This window comes from Rhincodon typus, chromosome 12 (assembly GCF_021869965.1).
Source record: "Rhincodon typus isolate 14 chromosome 12, sRhiTyp1.1, whole genome shotgun sequence".
NCBI classification, from domain to species: Eukaryota; Metazoa; Chordata; class Chondrichthyes; order Orectolobiformes; family Rhincodontidae; genus Rhincodon; species Rhincodon typus.
In genome coordinates this window covers 38,453,945-38,471,888 of record NC_063343.1, presented here as the reverse complement: position 1 = coordinate 38,471,888, position 17,944 = coordinate 38,453,945, and the positions used below count along the sequence as shown (strand labels likewise).

The following is a 17,944-nucleotide window of genomic DNA, read 5'->3' as shown; positions in this document are numbered from 1 at the left end:
TGTTCTTTGGTCTGCTTGAAACTTATTAATTTTCCAGTGACCGGACATTGCAGACTGGCACATTCCAAAGACCAGGACTACATGCTGAGGGATGCACGAAAGCTTGGAACAACTACTGCAAAGCGCAATGGGGAAAGACTGCCATCTAAGGTTTTCTACCAAAGTACAACAAGGTTCTGTTTCGTTGCCAGACCCTCTCATTGCCTCAAAATTAATGTAAATAGCTTCCCGCATGTGTAGAAAATGCCTCTGTTTTGAAACTTCAGGGAGTCTCTGAGGAATGTCAAATTCCAAAATGTTGTTTGTTTTCTACACAGAACTGATTTAGGACCTTTGTATGTACTAGATAACATTGTAATGAATAAAGTATATTTTTGCAATAAGAGAAACAAAACTGTACGTAGCCAAGCTCAACATGCTCTTTTGATTGACAGCACAATTGATCAATGAGCGAAATGAATGCCATTGTCCCTTGTTTCTATTTCAACAGATTTCACGAAAGTTCTGTGCTGCTGTCTCTGAAATACAGTCGGAGAAAAAAAAATCTAAACAGGCTAAGTTTGACACAGTAACCACTGTGACAGGGTTTAGAGAGGAAAAAGGGAATTGTAAAACTTCTGGTAGATAGTACACATTGCTGCCATTGTGCTTAAGAGGTGAACGTTTAAGATGGTGAATGGGTTGCCAATCAATTTGGCCACTTTGTTCTTGATGGGGTTATGCTTTTTGAGCATTGATGTCCATGAAGTGGAAAATATTCCATCACACTCTTGATTTGTGACTTGTAGACAGTTGGAAGCCTCAGAGTCAGGAGTAATCTACTTTCTGGAGAAATCCCAGTCTCTAACTTTGGTTTTACCTTCAATAATTGTAGATTTTATTTAATCAACTTGTTCAGACAAGACTAATCTCTGGAGCAGGTGGGACTTGAACCTTGGCCTTCTGGCCTGGAGGCAGGGGCACTACTATTGCACCACAAGATCCTAACAGTATTGATATAGTTGGTCCAAGTCAGTTTCTGGTCATTGCTGATTGTCTCTGGACTTTGCTGGTGGAAGATTTAAAAATGGTCACGTCATTTAAGGTTGAGGTAGTCATTAGATTCTCTCTTGCTGGAGCTGACTATTAACTAGCATTTGCGTGACACACATGTTACTTGCCATTTATTAGATCAATGCTATCTGCGTCTTGCATCCTGAGAGCATGGATTACTTCACTGATCAATGAAAATACATACCCATGTTGAGAAGAATGACTTGTATAGATTCAGGTGATAAAGTACTTGCATATTTCTTTCTAGCAGGTATAATGGACAGACTATAATAGGGAAGTGCTTGAACACATGCCAAGCAATTTCCCTCTGTGATTCATTATAGGGTTTAGAGCACTAATCCTTCTTCTATTGTCAGGTCACTGAACCTTTTTCATTGCAATAGTATCCTGGTGGTCAGAAATGATCCATGAATAGCTATTGCCCCAATTTTTCAATGTTGCTGCTGCAGCCGTTTTCAGTGTCTTTCTTCACAGCCTTAGTTTACCTAAAAGACAGCCCATCTGAATGTCTATTAGATTCTTTCTCTTCCTCCCACCTATTGTTTCCTTTATCCCATCAGATGCCTCTTTTCAGTCACTCAGGTCATTTGTGCCAGAGGAGTCCGAAATATTTTCTATAAATTTTGTTCAAATTAGCTAATTCTGAAACTTTTAACAAGACGCTCTTCATTTTCACAAGGCATACCTAAGATCTGCCCCAAACCCCCACCATTGCAATCCCAGCAGGTGAGTGTAAAGCTTGAAATTTCAGGACCATGGCTTGTGTTTGTTGCTATGGCAGCAAAACATTTCTGAAAATGAGTTATCCACATAGGATGGGATAACTATCCTTTAGTGAACGCTACCAACCTGCTTGTTAAATGTTATTTTTATAGACCTTTGGAAACAAGCATGAAGTGAATAATAGAGGAGATGAAATTACATTTTTCAAATTGTATCATGGTTATAACTGTTTGCATCATTTATTAGAAGAATTTAAAACATTCACAACAATGGGTACAAAAATTAGAAATTGACAACCATTCAGCCAAACTGTTAGAACACAGTATAAATTACACATAATATATAAATTCTATGCACAGATAAATTAGCCAGAATATTATCAACAATATTTCCATTAATAATCTCATACAGTAGTATAAAAATTCAATTTTCAAATACCACAGCATTAATTTCAATTTTTTTAACCAAATAAAGCATACAATTAAAAAAACCTTTAGAAGGAATCATGCTCTCTAGGCTTTTTACAAGAAGCGTTTGACCACAAAACAGATTTTCAAGAGTAACATGTCAGAATGCAATTATATACCAGAGCAATATGGAGAACTGTACACATTTTAAGCCTCAAAACACCTGTGAAGCAACACATCCAACTACAGCCAGCAGCTTTGCCACCATTCAGGAACAGGTAGATATCTGCTCTAGAGTTATGAGTGATCATGGTTATCCCAATTGGATTAAAGTAATTGACGTGCAATTTGTAACAACAAAAATTTGTCATGACTTAGCGCTCCATGTACTAAGTGAGGAACTAAGGGTCTTTGGGGCAATTGACTTGCTGCCTCCACAAGTGAGAAAGCCCTCCAGGTCAAACTCCAAACGATCACTGAAAAACTCACAGTGAGCATCTTGACAATAACGAACTTTGATACTGAAATCTCTAGAAGCCAGAAGCTGCCAGCCTCTGAATTGTCAGCAGCTTCTGGCTTTTAGAGATTGTCCTGGAGGTCTAAGCTTTAGGCACTCAAACAACATGAAGGTAAGTGCTTTTCTATTGGATTCAAGCATTTGGGGTATCAGAGGCAAAGGCAAGGGCATTCATCAGCCATCCTTTTGTCCTTACCCTTCCTTTGCCTCAAATTTGGGCAAATAGAAGAGTTCCTTCAAACCAGCAGGCTCATTGCCCCATTTATCCAGTTGGAAACCAGCCACTTTGCCTGTCTTTGACAAGGCAGGTAATTAGGCAGGTGGTGAATTGAGGCCCTTAAGTGGTTGTTAATTGACTAATTGAAATCTTAAATTGACTACTCACCCATAAAATTTCTCACCAAGGACATAATGGCTGAGTTGACAAGATGATGGCAAGGATCTCTCAGGGGTTAATTATTTGATCTTCTCACCAACTGCCTTGCCACCTCCAGTGCAGGGATAAGCATGATCAAATATTTGCGAAACATGTGCTTATAAATGGATGCAGGTCACAGGTGCCCAACATGATATATATATATGACAACAGGTATATGATACTAGTTTCAGAGATAGTAGGAACTGCAGATGCTGGAGAATCTGAGATAACAAGGGGTAGAGCTGGATGAACACAGCAGGCCAAGCAGCCTTTCTGAAGAAGGGTCTAGGCCCGAAACGTCAGCCTTCCTGCTCCTCTGGTGCTGCTTGGCCTGCTGTACACCTTGTACATCCAGCTCTACACCTTGTTATTTCAGGTATATGATACTAGTTTGGCTAATATGTAAGACCATTTACAATATTATGTACTACAAAAATATCTCGTACTTAAGTAACAAGTAAATGCCATTATATATGTCTGTCATAACTACATGCATCTTCAATGGCTTTAATTTCCCAAATTTCAAATAACTGTGGGATCGTACACAGCTTTCATATAGACTTAGTTCTTCCTCGTTTTCTTTACCACCATGACCACTCAGATTGAAGTCAACAATTTTTTTTACTATAAATTAAAATTAGTATAAGTAATTGAAAATCATATTTACATAATAAAATTACCCAATTCAGAAGGAAATATCATGTATCTGCCAGATGTAAACCTCATGTAATAATATTTACAGGGATTTAACAGACGACTGTTACATAACTTCACAGATAATATAGCTACAACCTGTTAAGAATCCACCCACTTTTATTACAATTGATCAGGTTTAAATCTGTTGTCTTAATTTGTGATTTAATATGAACGAGGCATACTGACAATTAGCATTTTATAGCTCAAAATCTTTTCCATAACACAAAATGCACATTATGTTTTGCTATATTGTTTAAATATTGTTAGTGATGAATTGTATCATCTAAGCTTGCTAAGTAAGCAAGTGAAAATGTCACAGTAATTCAAACTATAATGAGACATTTTAAATGCATGCAGATGATGAGATCAGGTACCCATTGAGTAAAATATTACAACACAAAATATGTGCTCTACGGAATTACCAAGTAATGTACACAACTGAATGTCAGTCTAGTAGAACCTTCCTGCAAATGGAAGTATTTCTTTCAGTTGAGATAAAGAGCAGTTACTTTTACACAGTGAATCCTGAATCCTGGCTTCTTGAGTTCAGTTCACATGTCCAAACCTATTTCAGGCAGAGTTCAAAACATGAACTATCCAGTCCCAGAATATGTTAAAAAATGGAAGTACTTACTTTGAAATCTTTTCGTGTCTTGCAATCTACTTCATCTAAATCAGTCTCAGGACATGTACTGACTGAAAAGTATTTCAGTTTCTGAAATTTAGCATTATCCAGCTTTCTATTGATAAGATCTGTATAATTTAAAAACTGCTTGTTTAGAGATGGTTTCAAGCAGGGAATATTTTTTCTTCTTCACATTTGTACGACTCTGACTAATGAATCCTGCTCATCAAAGTTCAAGAAAACCCAGGTCTCTGCTGGTTTCTGAAGTCAATAGTGCAAGCTATGGTATTAGTAGATTTGTATTCTGAATATACTCCAACATACTCAGGTCTTTCCCAAGAGTGTTGATCTGAAACAAAAGACAAACAAGAAATAAAACTGATATCCCATCAGATTTATGGAAGTATTTTATATCTTTTGAATTACTTAAAACATTAAAACCATCTTGCAGAGAGATGTAGTATTTGAATATTTAATAGGTGAATGTACTAAAACAGTATCTAAATTTAACAGATAAATCCACTCATTCAGATCATGGTACACCCAGAAATTTAGTAAATTGCAACTTAGTATTATGAAATCTTGAAAATGCAACTCCCAAATTATCAAGGATCTCATCTACTGAATAGGACCCTTCAATTGCGTTCTTCACATAAATGACTTCAATTTAGAATAATTCTGATTGTGAAATACTTGACAACATTTTTGATATAAACAATGACTTGCAGTATACATAAAATACATTTTCATTCTATTGATATAGTGCCATAACATTTGTAGGAAATATACAGCGTTATGTTCATGAAAGGTTTTTAAATATGAAAACACCTTAGAATTGGATTTTACCTTAAAGTTTTCCATCTGTCTTTTTCAAGCTGGTTTTCTGGACTTTCACTTTCATATGACGCCAAATACAAACCTTAGTGTAGGGAAAGAATGCAAATTCTGTTAATGTATAGTATCAATGTTGCATAGATTAGTCTTATTTGTTACTCCTTTCAAGCACAAAATCTAACTCATGAATAGAGAACAATGAAAAATATGATTTTAGGAGTAGTTTAATTAAAATTAATTAGTATGTAAAAGTTTGTGTATTGAATTCTAAAAGCAGGAACGGTTGTGAGAAAACATATTTAAAAATAATTTTTAACCACTATACAGCAAATCTAGGTCAACTGTAGTACTGCAAAGAAACAAAGATGGTACAAAATGTAAAATTGAAATTTAACTCCTATCATTAAAGCAGGCTTCAAACATGGATGTGATTACACTGTCCTTTCACTTATAAGTTCAAATCAAGTCCAGATGAATAGAAATTCTCATCTTTACAAAGTCCTTTACAAAACGGGCTTAGATTCATAGTACACAATTCATTAACAAGGGAGTGAAATGCAATTGGGGATAGGCAGAAATGTGAAGTTGAGAGCGCAGTCAGATCAGCCATGATGTTATTGAATGATGAAACTGTCTGAAGGAGTCAAAGGGCTACTCCTGTTCCTAATTTGTATCAAATTTTTTCATGAGATGTGGGCATTGCTAGCAAGGCCAATATTTGTTAACAATCAATAATTTCATTGAACTGAGGGCAGTTAATAGTCAATCACATTGTCGTGGGTTTGGAGTCAAGTGCAAGCCAGACCAGGTAAGGCCACTAGACCTTCTTCTGTAATGGATATGAGTGAACCAGAAGGGTTTACATAACAATCAATGATAATTCCATAGCCACAATCACTGAAGGCCAGTTGAAACCAGTTTGCAATTTCAGATTTATTCATTTAACTAAAATTCCATCAAATGGTGGATCAGAACCCATATCCCTAGAACATTAGTCTGGGCCTCTAGATTACTAGTCCAGTGACATTAATAATACATCAACATCTCTCCCTTGCTTGTTCATATAACTACATTTCACAACAAACTACAAATTTGAAGGATGAATTTTCCTTTTAGTGGCCAAATGGAAGGGAATGACATCTCACCATCATTTTGTTTCCCCTAAACCAAACCTATTTATGTGGGACCCAATAAAGATGCAAACAGATTCCTGATAAGACTTCCATGGCCAAGAAGAAGCCTATTTCTGAAAGATTCTAACATCATTTTGGTGCTGCAGAGAGGCTAAGCACTTCAGCAGCACATGTTTGGGCCAAAATAGAGGAAGATAAGGATGCTACAAAGTCCTCAAGACACTCCATTCGGAGCTCCTCTCTGTTCATCAGTTCTCTTTCTTTCTTTGTCCTTCCTTTTCTTTTCTCGTTCTTCTCTCTACCTCTGTAGTAATTCTATTACCCCCCACCCCTTTTAACCACCTATCGAAGGAGTCGGGAAGGACCTGGGTTGCAGCCAGGAACCACGTGGTGGGAACCGAAGGTGCGGGTTGTGTCTTGCAACGATGGTGGATCGAGTGTGGGCCGGCGAGAGTGGGCCGGTGAGGCAGCCTGGAGCAGGATGCCTGTGCAGGAATGGTGAGGGCTGGGAAGCCAGGAGTGGGACACTGGTGGAGGCATGGTGAGGGCTGGAAAGCCCAGAGTGGGACTGCGGCAGTAGAAAGGAAAGTTGGACTCTCTTAAGTTATCTTTTTTCATCTTATTCTAAGTTAATGTGCATGACACTATGTATGTATGGTGAAGTTACATGCATTTCAGTGTATTTTTATATTAAATACATCTGACAATAAATGATTCAATTCATTAGGATACTATGGGGATCCTACTCTTACCCAGGGACTACCTCAGCTTTATATATTGCTGTTATGAATCAGTGCGATGCTAGGTCCAGATTTCAACTTGCTGAGAAGTGGTAAGTGGTAGATGAGGAAGGGAAATTATCTGTGCAGAAGTCAAAGGAGAAAGGTCAGATTTGGTTGGAGGAGACTGTGTCATACTAACCATAATGCTTTTCCTGCTATACTCACCTACATCCTGCAAAATTGGGATGCAAAAGCAGAGGAATATTCAAGTCCAAACATCATTCAAAATTTGACTATCAACATTGGCTCTCTTTAGGCGAGTACTGTACCACCATTTTGAAATTCTAATTCAGTCATGTAACATAAATATGACTTTCCAAATGATTAATGAACCAAAAACTTACCATCTTCAGAGAAGACAGGGGCTGTATGAAGATAATGAATGATATTTTGATCATCTTCAAAAGGACAGGTAACCTGTTTCCACATCATAAATTCTCCTACTTGTTTGGCCAATTCTAAAAATTTCTATTTAGACAAAAAAAAGTTATTCTTCATGGCAAGATGTAAAATCTTACTTGCAATTTCTTACAATTTAAGTATTAACTAATTGAAGTAACAGTATTAGATAGTAAAATATGTCACCACCTGATTATTTGAAATTGGCTTAATTTACATTCTTTAATGTACACTAATATTTTACTTCTTTTGAATGTCAAAAAATAGAATTTGTAAACTTTTAGATAATAGTCTTGTAGCTGAATTAAAGTTCATTAAAACCTTTTCTGCTGCAGTATCATATTATGATGAATTCCAGTGAACTAAATGTTAGAATAAAGGTATTTAACATGTTCAACATTCTTTCTCTCATATTTCTTTGCCCAAACAAAAACTGGGTCAAGAGCTTTAGCAAATGACTTGCTCATGGATATTTGTGAATATTACTCAGAGCTTAATGCTTTAAATGCTTCAGAGTTCTCCTAGAACAAAGAATAAAGAAAATTACAGCACAGGAACAGGCCCTTCGGCCCTCTAAGCCTGTGCCGATCCAGATCCTCTATCTAAACCTGTCGCCTATTTTCCAAGGATCTGTATCCCTCTGCTCCCTGCCTATTCAAGTATCTGTCTAGATGCATCTTAAATTTCGCTATCGTGCCCGTCTCTACCACTTCCGCTGGTAACGCATTCCAGGCACCCACCACCCTCTGCGTAAAGAACTTTCCACGCATATCTCCCTTAAACTTTTCCCCTCTCACCTTGAAATCGTGACCCCTAGTAATTCAGTCCCCCAATCTGGGAAAAAGCTTCTTGCTATCCACCCTGTCTATACCTCTCATGATTTTGTAGACCTCAATCAGGTCCCCCCTCAACCATCGTCTTTCTAATGTAAATAATCCTAATCTACTCAACCTCACTTCATAGCTAGTGCCCTCCATACCAGGCAACTTCCTGGTGAACCTCCTTTGCACCCTCTCCAAAGCATCCACATCCTTTTGGTAATGTGGCGACCAGAACTGTATGCAGTATTCCAAATGTGGTCGAACCAAAGTCCTATACAACTGTAACATAACCTGCCAACTCTTGTACTCAATGTCCCGTCCGATGAATGAAAGCATGCCATATGCCTTCTTGACCACTCTATCGACCTGCATTGCCACCTTCAGGGTACAATGGACCTGAACACCCAGATCTCTCTGTGCATCAATTTTCCTAGCTCATTTCTATTGCCCCATAAGTTTTCCATCTCCTAACCAATAGTCAGTACATTCTCACAGGAAGCAAATATGCCTCCTTTTCGGTGGTTATACATTGTGTTGAAGCTTCAATGTGTAAACATGTGCTTGGCAAACTAGGAGCATACAGTGGTAAGAGCTGTGGGGTGTGTGGAGTAAAGTGTTACAGATACCTTTGCTCAAATAATAGCCACTGAACATAAGTACAAGGAGCAAAAACAGAAATTGCTGGAAAAGCTCAGCTGATCTGGTAGCATCGGTGAAGAGAAATCAGAGTTAACATTTCAGGTCCGTTGACCCTTCCTCATTTAATTACAATGAATGATGAGGATATGGAATGCACTGCTTTCAAGAGTTTAGGAGGTAATTCAAGCCTGATTTTCAAAAAGAAATTTGAAAATGATTTAAATGATAAAAACATACAGGACTATACCAGGGGAGTGGGACTAGCTGAGTAAATGTTAAAGAGAGCCAACACTGATATGACAGAGCTAAATAGTTCCTTTATTAGGTATGAACACAATACGGATGAGTGATCTTGACATAAGCCCTTTCCCTCTATTTCAATCGATCTTATTTTAACACACCTTGTGCAACTTGGAAATGCACAGCTGGAAGTGAGAGTCATTATATAAAACCTCCTGGAATACATCAGAGTTGGCAACTTGCACTAACAATGCTGCACAGTGAACACTGAGAAAACCTCAGAGTTTGTACCGGATGAAATGAGATGCTTCTGTATAACTGTACCTTAATCTTTGTAAAAGTAAGCATCAAGTGAGAATCAGTCTTCAAAAGATTCCAATTATATTTTGTCGCTTCATTGTTTACTGGACATTTGTTAGAACTATACAAGATCTGGTGACATTTGTGATACCTACCTCAAAATTCACATGACCATTAGGAAGACGATTTGCACATCCCTCATTTAGGAAGTAAATGTCTTTGATCAGCAGGCTGAAGAAAGGGATAACAATCTACAAGAGAACAAGAATTTTTTTCAATCCTAGCTTTTCATTTATGTTTCTTTTCATAAGAAGGAAATTGAACTATTATTTGCTGTTAACTTCGCTACTGTAATAAATGCAGAGATAGTCGGCTCAGTTGACAAGAGACTAGTGTGTGGATCAGCTTAACACCAACAGCATATGAGTTTGATCCCATTTCTGGCTGAAGTAGGCATGGGATCTGCCTCCTCAACCTACCCATAGGAAAAAAATCATGGCACTTTGCTGAGGTTTGGTGAATATTTGTCAAGGACTCGCTTGTGGGTAGAGAACTCAGGAAGAAAAAGAATTGTAATAAGCATAGAAGTTCCAAGAGAACTAACATCTGAAGGATTCACTGCATAATCCCAAAATTATGTGAAGCCAAATCCCACCACAAATTGTTACACCAGCTTGCAGAGACGGGATCAAAGTTCATATTATTCATACCAAATGCAATTAATAGACTAATCTATCTAATAATAAAATCAAAGAGACACTTTACAGCCTTCAGGACCCAACATCGAGTTCAACAATTTCAGACCAGAAACTCTATCTTCCATTTGTTTGCTTCCTCCCCTTATTCCCTCTCTGAGCTTCTCCAGCACTTTCTGTTTGTATATTCAACTAATCTACATTTGAGTAAATCAAATTAATTTAGATTTTGAATTTTACCTTTGTATTTAAAACTTTGCAATAAATTATTAACACTCAGTCTATAAAGTGACAAAAGAATGAGTTAAAAAAACAGAAAGTGTTGGACAAATGCTATAGGTCCAGCAGCATCTGTGGAGAGAGAAACACAGTTAATGACTAGAGGCTAATAAGACTCCTCTTTGGAATTGAAGGGGCTGGGGAATTATGATTTTATGCTGTTGACAAAGGGGGAGAAGACCCAAGTAGAACAGATGGTGAGGGCACCCAGAGCAAAGGGCAAAGTGGTAAAGGAGGTAGAAATGAAGAAGAGGTGTTGATGACATAAGAATGAGATTATTCCAAATAGCTCCTCAAACTTGTTTTGCTATTCAATGAGATGCTGAACTGTGCAGTAACTCAACAGACCTATCTTTTCCCCGATCCCTTAATACCTATGGTTAACAAAAATCTATCAATCTCAATTTCAAAATTTACAACTGAGCCAGCAACAATTGCGTTTGCAAGGAGAGTTCCAAACTCTGACTGTTCTTTGAAGTGTTTTCCAATTTCACTCCTGAATAGTGCAGCTCTAAGTTTTAAGACTCTGTTTATGGACTCTCCAGTGAGTCGATATAGTTTCTCACTATCTACACTCTTTTCTTTACATTTTTCTATTTATGGTGTTCTTTTGAGGCATGCACATCATTCCTTTGCTACAGCAATGGTTGCAGTCTGTTCTCTTCTCATTCTGAATAGCAGTTTGTGAGCCATGGGCAGCGAGATGAGAAAAGAAAATAATAAATACTAAAACCAGAATTTCTTCAATTCAGTTCCATAGACTCTCAAATGTATTTGGCAATTATATTCCAGTGATGCAATGGTTAAATGTTAAAATGATTGTCCAGCAGGTAAAGGTACACTCTTGTTAAAATTGTATTAACTGTCCCATTCTACTGTATTGGTAATCTTACTTTTTCTCGGTTACTGTGTGCAGTCAGTGACCGATGAGCTGCCCCACGTAGAGCTGTTCTGTAGTTGTAGAAGTTACCTGTAGGATCCATTTGATGCTGTAGATAAATTCAAAAAGGCCGTTATATTGAATTGCTGAACAAACATACAGGCTGATTTTACATTAATGTAATTTTTCTGTCAGTATGATACTAACCTCAAGAATGTAAAATTTTGCTGTTTTAACCTTCCCCCATGTCTTCTTTAACCTAGAAACAGGGCTCATGTTCATACCAGCTGTAGAGAGAAAACAAAGTTGATCACTTTATTAATTCATATAACTTATTTCCCTAAGGATACAAAAACATAATAGTGACACCTTACTTTCTAGAAAAAAGATTCTTGTAGCAAATTGCGCAGGTTAAAGATTTTTAAAAAAGTAGTGACCAAAAATCCTGAGGGACTGGCTTTTGACTTTATAATTACATGGATCAAACTAAACTAACTATATCTGTTAAGATGTTTGAATATGCTGAAGTATCACCAAAAAACAGATTTCATGAAGTCAGACTGAAGCACTCTTATGCACTCGGAGAAAAGAACAATAGGGCAGCACAGTAGCTCAGTGGTTAGCACTGTTGCCTCACAGCACCAGGGACCTGGGTTCAACTCCACCCTGAGGCAACTGTCTGTGTGGAGTTTGCACATTCTCCCTGTGTCTATGTGGGTTTCCTCCCACAGTCCAGAGATGCACAGGTTAGGTGGATTGGCCATGCTAAATTGCCCATAGTGCTCAAGGATGTGTGGCTTCGGTGGGTTATAAGGGGATGGTTCTGGGTGGGATGCTCCAAGGGTCAATGTGGACTTGTTGGGCCAAAGGGCCTGTGTCCACACTGTAGAGATTCTATGGTAAATGTCTTAAATCACAAAACTAAGTGTAAAGGAATAAAATATTCAACTGTGTGTCTGTATTCATCTTGAATTGTTTAATTCAATATCCATATATCTTTCTTTTTAAAAAGGAGCTAAGTCATACTTACATATAATTGCCATCAAGGAATTGAAGTTACCAATATTAAAGCATTCTCGAGCAACATCAATAAAAAATTCTATCACTTGTGCTCTGTGTTTCTTCTTCGCAGGCTGCAATTAAACAAACATTAAACTAATTTCCAATTATAAAAAAGTGCAATACCATACAATAAGTTGTGGAATTATTTTAAAAAATTTGAACCGAGTATTATCAAACAATAAATGTGCAATACAGTATAAAAAGGCACTTACCATACATATTTCAGTAGCTACTAAATAGCAGAGTCTGTTGAACCATTTGACATAGGCTTCAAGATTGTTTGTTTTCTTTTGGTCACTGAAGCAAGACTTTAGATAAAGAAGGAAAAAATTAAGCATTTATCATGAAATGATGCAGGGGTAATGATAAACTGATTGACTTAGATTTTGTTGTCTGTAGTGAAGAAACAACAATTGCCATTCACTAAGCAGGCAGTTACACAAAGGTGTGATAGCCTATAGTGTAGGCTTGCAGTAATCAGGCATCTGATCCAACACGCTACCTTCTGTGGAGATCTGCAGAATCTCTAAACAGGACAGAGATCAGTAAGACTTTTCAAACAATCTGATAGAAAAATCTTCATTGAGACAAGTGGAGCTGATTGTCTAAAGAGCTGTGCTAGGATTGAAGATGATGGATCCACAACTTCAATCACTGGTGTACCATTTGTAGACATGGTTTCACCTTGGGACAATTTTTGAACAGCCTGTTTGGAGAGAGGGATAACTACCTCACATGTTTAACTACACATGCATACTCTGGAAATTGCTGCTAGTTCAGCGGAAGGGTCACCGGACCTGAAACGTTAATTCTGATTTCTCTTCACAGATGCTGCCAGACCTGCTGAACTTTTCCAGCAACTTCTGTTTTTGGCTCTGGAAGTAGCTGCCTGCTTTAATCCAGAATAATGGTGAGCACTGTTAGCCTCACAGTTGTTCTGAATGCAAAGCCTGGGCCAATGTCTTCTGAATAATGCACTATGAGAAATGATATACCGCTACACCAATAAATGAAAAATTTACATTTTTGACAATTAAATGCAATACTAAAACAGCTCACATGTAGCAGTCTTGCAGATTTTTGTGACCAATCCAATGCTGGTATGGCACATACAATAACAACGAGCTATATTTATCCAAGATATATGAATAAATGTTTCTCCTGACTCCTCAGCTAGTAGCTGTAAGATATGATCAAGTAGATCAATTTTAGAATGGCAATACATGAGGTGATTAAAACATTAAGTTGTCACCTTCAATTCTAATCAGCTTTCTATCTTGCGCTGTGGTGCACAGCACATAAAATTTTTAATAAATAGTGCAGACATCAATGCCATGCATGTTTTGATTAATTTCCTTTTCTAGGACTTTTCAATATGAAATAGAGCACTGCCTGTATATTTGAGCAGCTCAAAAATAATTTAAGTTTTGGATGCTAATTTTGCTTGTCTAATGGGCAGTAGACAAGCAAACACCGATGATACTGTCAAAACAAAAATCAGAATTTGACTTTGAAAAACAGAGATCCAAATCTGACTTCCAATCAAATTTGGATTCAAGTATCTTTACTTAAGACTACCAATGTATTCAATGCTAATGTGCCTCACAGCTCCAGGGACCCGGGTTCGATTTCATTCTCAGCCGACTGTCTGTGTGGAGTTTGCACATTCCCCCTGTGTCTGCGTGGGTTTCCTCCAGGTGCTCCGGTTTCCTCCCACAGTCCAAAGATGTGCAGGCTAGGTGAATTGGCCATGATAAATTGCCCATAGTGTTCAGGGATGTGTAGATTAGGTGTGTTAGCCATGGGAAATGTAGTGTTACAGGGAAAAGGTCAGGGGCATGGGTCTGTGTGGAATGATCTTTGGAGGGTCAGTGTGGCCTTGTTAGGCCGAAGGACCTGTTTCCACACTGTAGGGATTCTACGACTCTGACTTCTCAAATAGACCACTAGGTGGTATAATGATAATACTTGCTTTCTAGTTTCTTTTTAAGTTTTTGTGCTGAAAAATGCTGGATATATTTTACAGGAGAATATCGTGTACAAGAAATAGTGCTGTGACTGACCTTGCACATAAATCATATAGAATGAAATAATAGCTTGTCTTGTGAACTGAATAACATGAATACAATATTGAGAGAGAAAGTACTTTGTACACAAAATATCTGTGAAGTTGTACCTTTGGGTTTTCCAAAGAATCCTTGTGTACAAATGCTTGTACAAATTCTTCAGGGCCAATAAAACTCAATCGTTCCTAAGGACAAATAACAGGCATGAATATACTTAAAATTAAAAATGAACAGAACTACTTTATATTGTGTTTAAAAAATTATATGCACTTTTGCTATATTTTATCAATAATGCAACAAGTTCATTTGTATGTGCATGTATTTGTTCACATAATTCAGAAATCTAAAGTTGCACTAAAATTCATTCTGCTAGATTTTTATTATGTTAGTCAATGTTTCATTCATAGTTGTGCTATATTATGTTTATTTTTTTATGTGCAGGCAAATCCCATTAAAGTAGAGGCTTGTGACACAAATATCCTGTTGAAAGTGAGCAATTTATTGATCTGGTCAGCACTCATAAAGAGATTAATTGTCTGCTTTTGATTATTCTTGATAATAATACTTAACATAACAGCTAATAAATTTAAAATGTAAAATGGTTCTGGAAAAATACATTTCAGTGAGATTGCCCTGAATATTTTAATGGTCAAAAGACTTGATCTGAGTACATAATTTCCCAAAATAAGTAAGGAACACAAAATAGATTTCTCACAACTGTCCATGTGATCAAAGAAGTAATTGGTATTATTTAATAGCTAGTAATAATTGACAATATTTCACCTCCTTTAAACAATGATCATTTCTGTGTGTATTGCTGGGAAGTACTGAAAATGTAATAAGTTCTATTAGCATTGGAGGCTGAGGGGTGACCTTATAAACTTTTATAAAATCATGAGGGACATGGATGGGGTGATTAGCCAAGGTCTTTTCCCCAGGGGTGGGGAGTCCAAAACTAGAGGGCATAGGTTTAAGGTGATAGGGGAAAGATTTAAAAGGGATCTGAGGGGCAACTTTTTCATGCAGAGGGGGTTCAAGTATGAATGAGCTGCCAGAGGAAGTGGTGGAGGCTGGTATAATAACAATATTTAAAAGGCATCTGGATGGGTACATGAATAGGAAGGGTTTAGAGGGATATGGGCCAAATGCTGGCAAATAGGACTAGATTAATTTAGGATATCTGGTCAGCATGGCGAGTTGGACCGAAGGGTTTGTTTCTGCGCTGTACAGCTCTGTGACTCTATGACTCTACTTTTGTGTAGCTCATCATTCAGAACAACTTTGGGTTTAGGATTCTTTATTAGTATCACAACATCTGAGACAAGAATATTTGTAAATAAGTGTTAATTGGATATCAGCCAATAAATGTTAAGAGGATCAATAGGCTTTGAAATTGAAATTGAACTCACCAGTTAAAGAACTAAAGGAGCAGGTTGTTGACTTGCTCACCGAGCTGGCTTGTTTTCATTCAGATGTTTCGCCACCATCCTAGGTAACATCATCAGTGAGGCCTCCGATGAAGTGATGTTGTTCTACTCCACTTGGAATTTATACTGTCCGATCCGTTATAGTGAGTTGTGTCATTTCCAGTTTCGTTCTGTATGGGTTTGTATATGGGGTCCAATTCTATATGTTTGTTGATTGCATTATGGGTTGAGAACCATGCCTCTAGGAATTCCTTGCGTGTCTATGTTTAGCTTGGTCTATTATGGTTACCTTGTCCCAGTTACGGTTCTCAACCAGGCATGATTCTCAACCCATAATACAATCAACAAACATATAGAATTGGGCCCCATATACAAACACATATAGAGCAAAACCGGAACTGACACTACTTACCATACAGACCGCACAGTATAAATTCCAAGCGGAGTAGAACATCATCGCTTCATCGGAAGCCTCACTGATGATATTAACTAGCATGGTGATGAAACGTCTGAATGAAAACAAGCCAGCTCCGCAAGCAAGTCAACAACCTCACTCATAATCCGAGCTACAAATCTTTGCTAAAACCTTAAAAATTAAAGGAGCACCTAAAACCCTAGCTGGTGGGTAATGCACAGATCATCCATCATACGCTGGATTGGTGTTCCAATAGATGTCAAAGCACTCATTATTAAATTGAATGAGGGTCCTGTGCTAATTGTGGGACTCTTTCTTATGGAGTTGGTCAGAGTAATACCTGGCCCATCATGTTATAAACTTGCCCCGCAACTCATGGTACAACAGCAAACAAGAATCCACAGGAGTGATATTTGAAGGGCTCATCACCTCAATGCAGATTAATGTTTGTTTTGTCCTGGTAGTCTGCTGGTTAGCCTCTCAGCCTTTTTTTGGTTATTTTCTCTATTTCTTTAATGGCTTGTAATATCTGGGAGCACTTTTATGCTGTTGAATGCTCTTGTCTTTCTTGCAAATGTTTCATTTGATCCATGAATGGTTTGTAAATCTGCCCTTGTCGCTGGAGGAAGGAATGTGATGAAAGAGGACCAGATTGAATAGGAGCAGTTCAGAGAAGTGGGAGGAGGAGGATGACATTGTGCAGGAGGCTGAAGTCATAGGTAGCGTTCAACGGGCACTTTCCAACACCAATCTGACTGTGAAGTAATATACAAGACACCTTTACTTCAACAGAGATTGTAATAGACTTCTATTACCAGCAGCAGCCTTAACTGGAACACCATAGTGGGAATGGACAGCACTGTCAGTGGTTGCTAATGTCGCCAAGATCTTTAGCTTTTATGGGGCTCTTCCAGGCTGCAGCAAATGACACTAAGCAACATTTCACAATTTGCTTTACACTGGCGCCTCAAGCAGATTATGAATGTTTTTAACTCCAGGGAACATTGGCTTCATGCTGTGCGTGAAGCCCTGACACAAATTGAAGCTGACTTCCTTCATGCTCTTAGCCATTGCCCACAAGCTCACTGGAAGGCTAAAGTGCATTACATTTCCTCGTCATTGGCGTGATTTTGCTTTGACAGCCTGGGATTTCAAAGTCAATTTTTCAGTCCTCCATGGCTGGGCAACGATAAAGTATCATCAACCCATGAAGTTGTATCCCTGGCACCCTATCCTATTGCACACTTGTGTCCAGTATTCCCCTTGTGAAGATCCCTTCTCCGGCCTACTCTCTAAGGTACATATGGTGACAGAGACTGTGCTGGTGCTTGCCAAAGTCAGAATGAGTGGTACTGCATCTTCAGAAAGGCTGTTCATTTCCTAAAGTGCCACAGCGGTATCGACATTTTCTACACCTGAAATGAATGAGAGGGACAAAGGTTAACTTTTAGTGTCAGTGGTAAGTGGAGATAGATGAATGGCTGTGGCTGCTGAAAGCACCTGTAGTTTGTCATATGAAGTGTGAAAAGAAAG

The 17,944-nt window shown here is 38.0% G+C and overlaps 1 protein-coding gene across 1 annotated transcript in view; it reads right to left on the bottom strand.

The window, feature by feature from the left end:
• Window positions 1–3,430: 3,430 nt before the first annotated feature.
• LOC109925877 (ras-GEF domain-containing family member 1C-like) overlaps window positions 3,431–17,944 on the bottom strand; it is a 62,363-nt gene continuing 47,849 nt past the window's right edge. The window contains exons 7-15 of the mRNA XM_048603708.1: window positions 14,680–14,754; window positions 12,716–12,811; window positions 12,472–12,574; window positions 11,649–11,728; window positions 11,455–11,550; window positions 9,743–9,838; window positions 7,533–7,656; window positions 5,286–5,358; window positions 3,431–4,788 (exon numbers count right to left, since the gene is read on the bottom strand). Of these exons, the coding sequence (XP_048459665.1) occupies window positions 4,764–4,788; window positions 5,286–5,358; window positions 7,533–7,656; window positions 9,743–9,838; window positions 11,455–11,550; window positions 11,649–11,728; window positions 12,472–12,574; window positions 12,716–12,811; window positions 14,680–14,754 (768 nt within the window). The 3' untranslated portion in view covers window positions 3,431–4,763. The remainder of the gene's footprint in view (window positions 4,789–5,285; window positions 5,359–7,532; window positions 7,657–9,742; window positions 9,839–11,454; window positions 11,551–11,648; window positions 11,729–12,471; window positions 12,575–12,715; window positions 12,812–14,679; window positions 14,755–17,944) is intronic.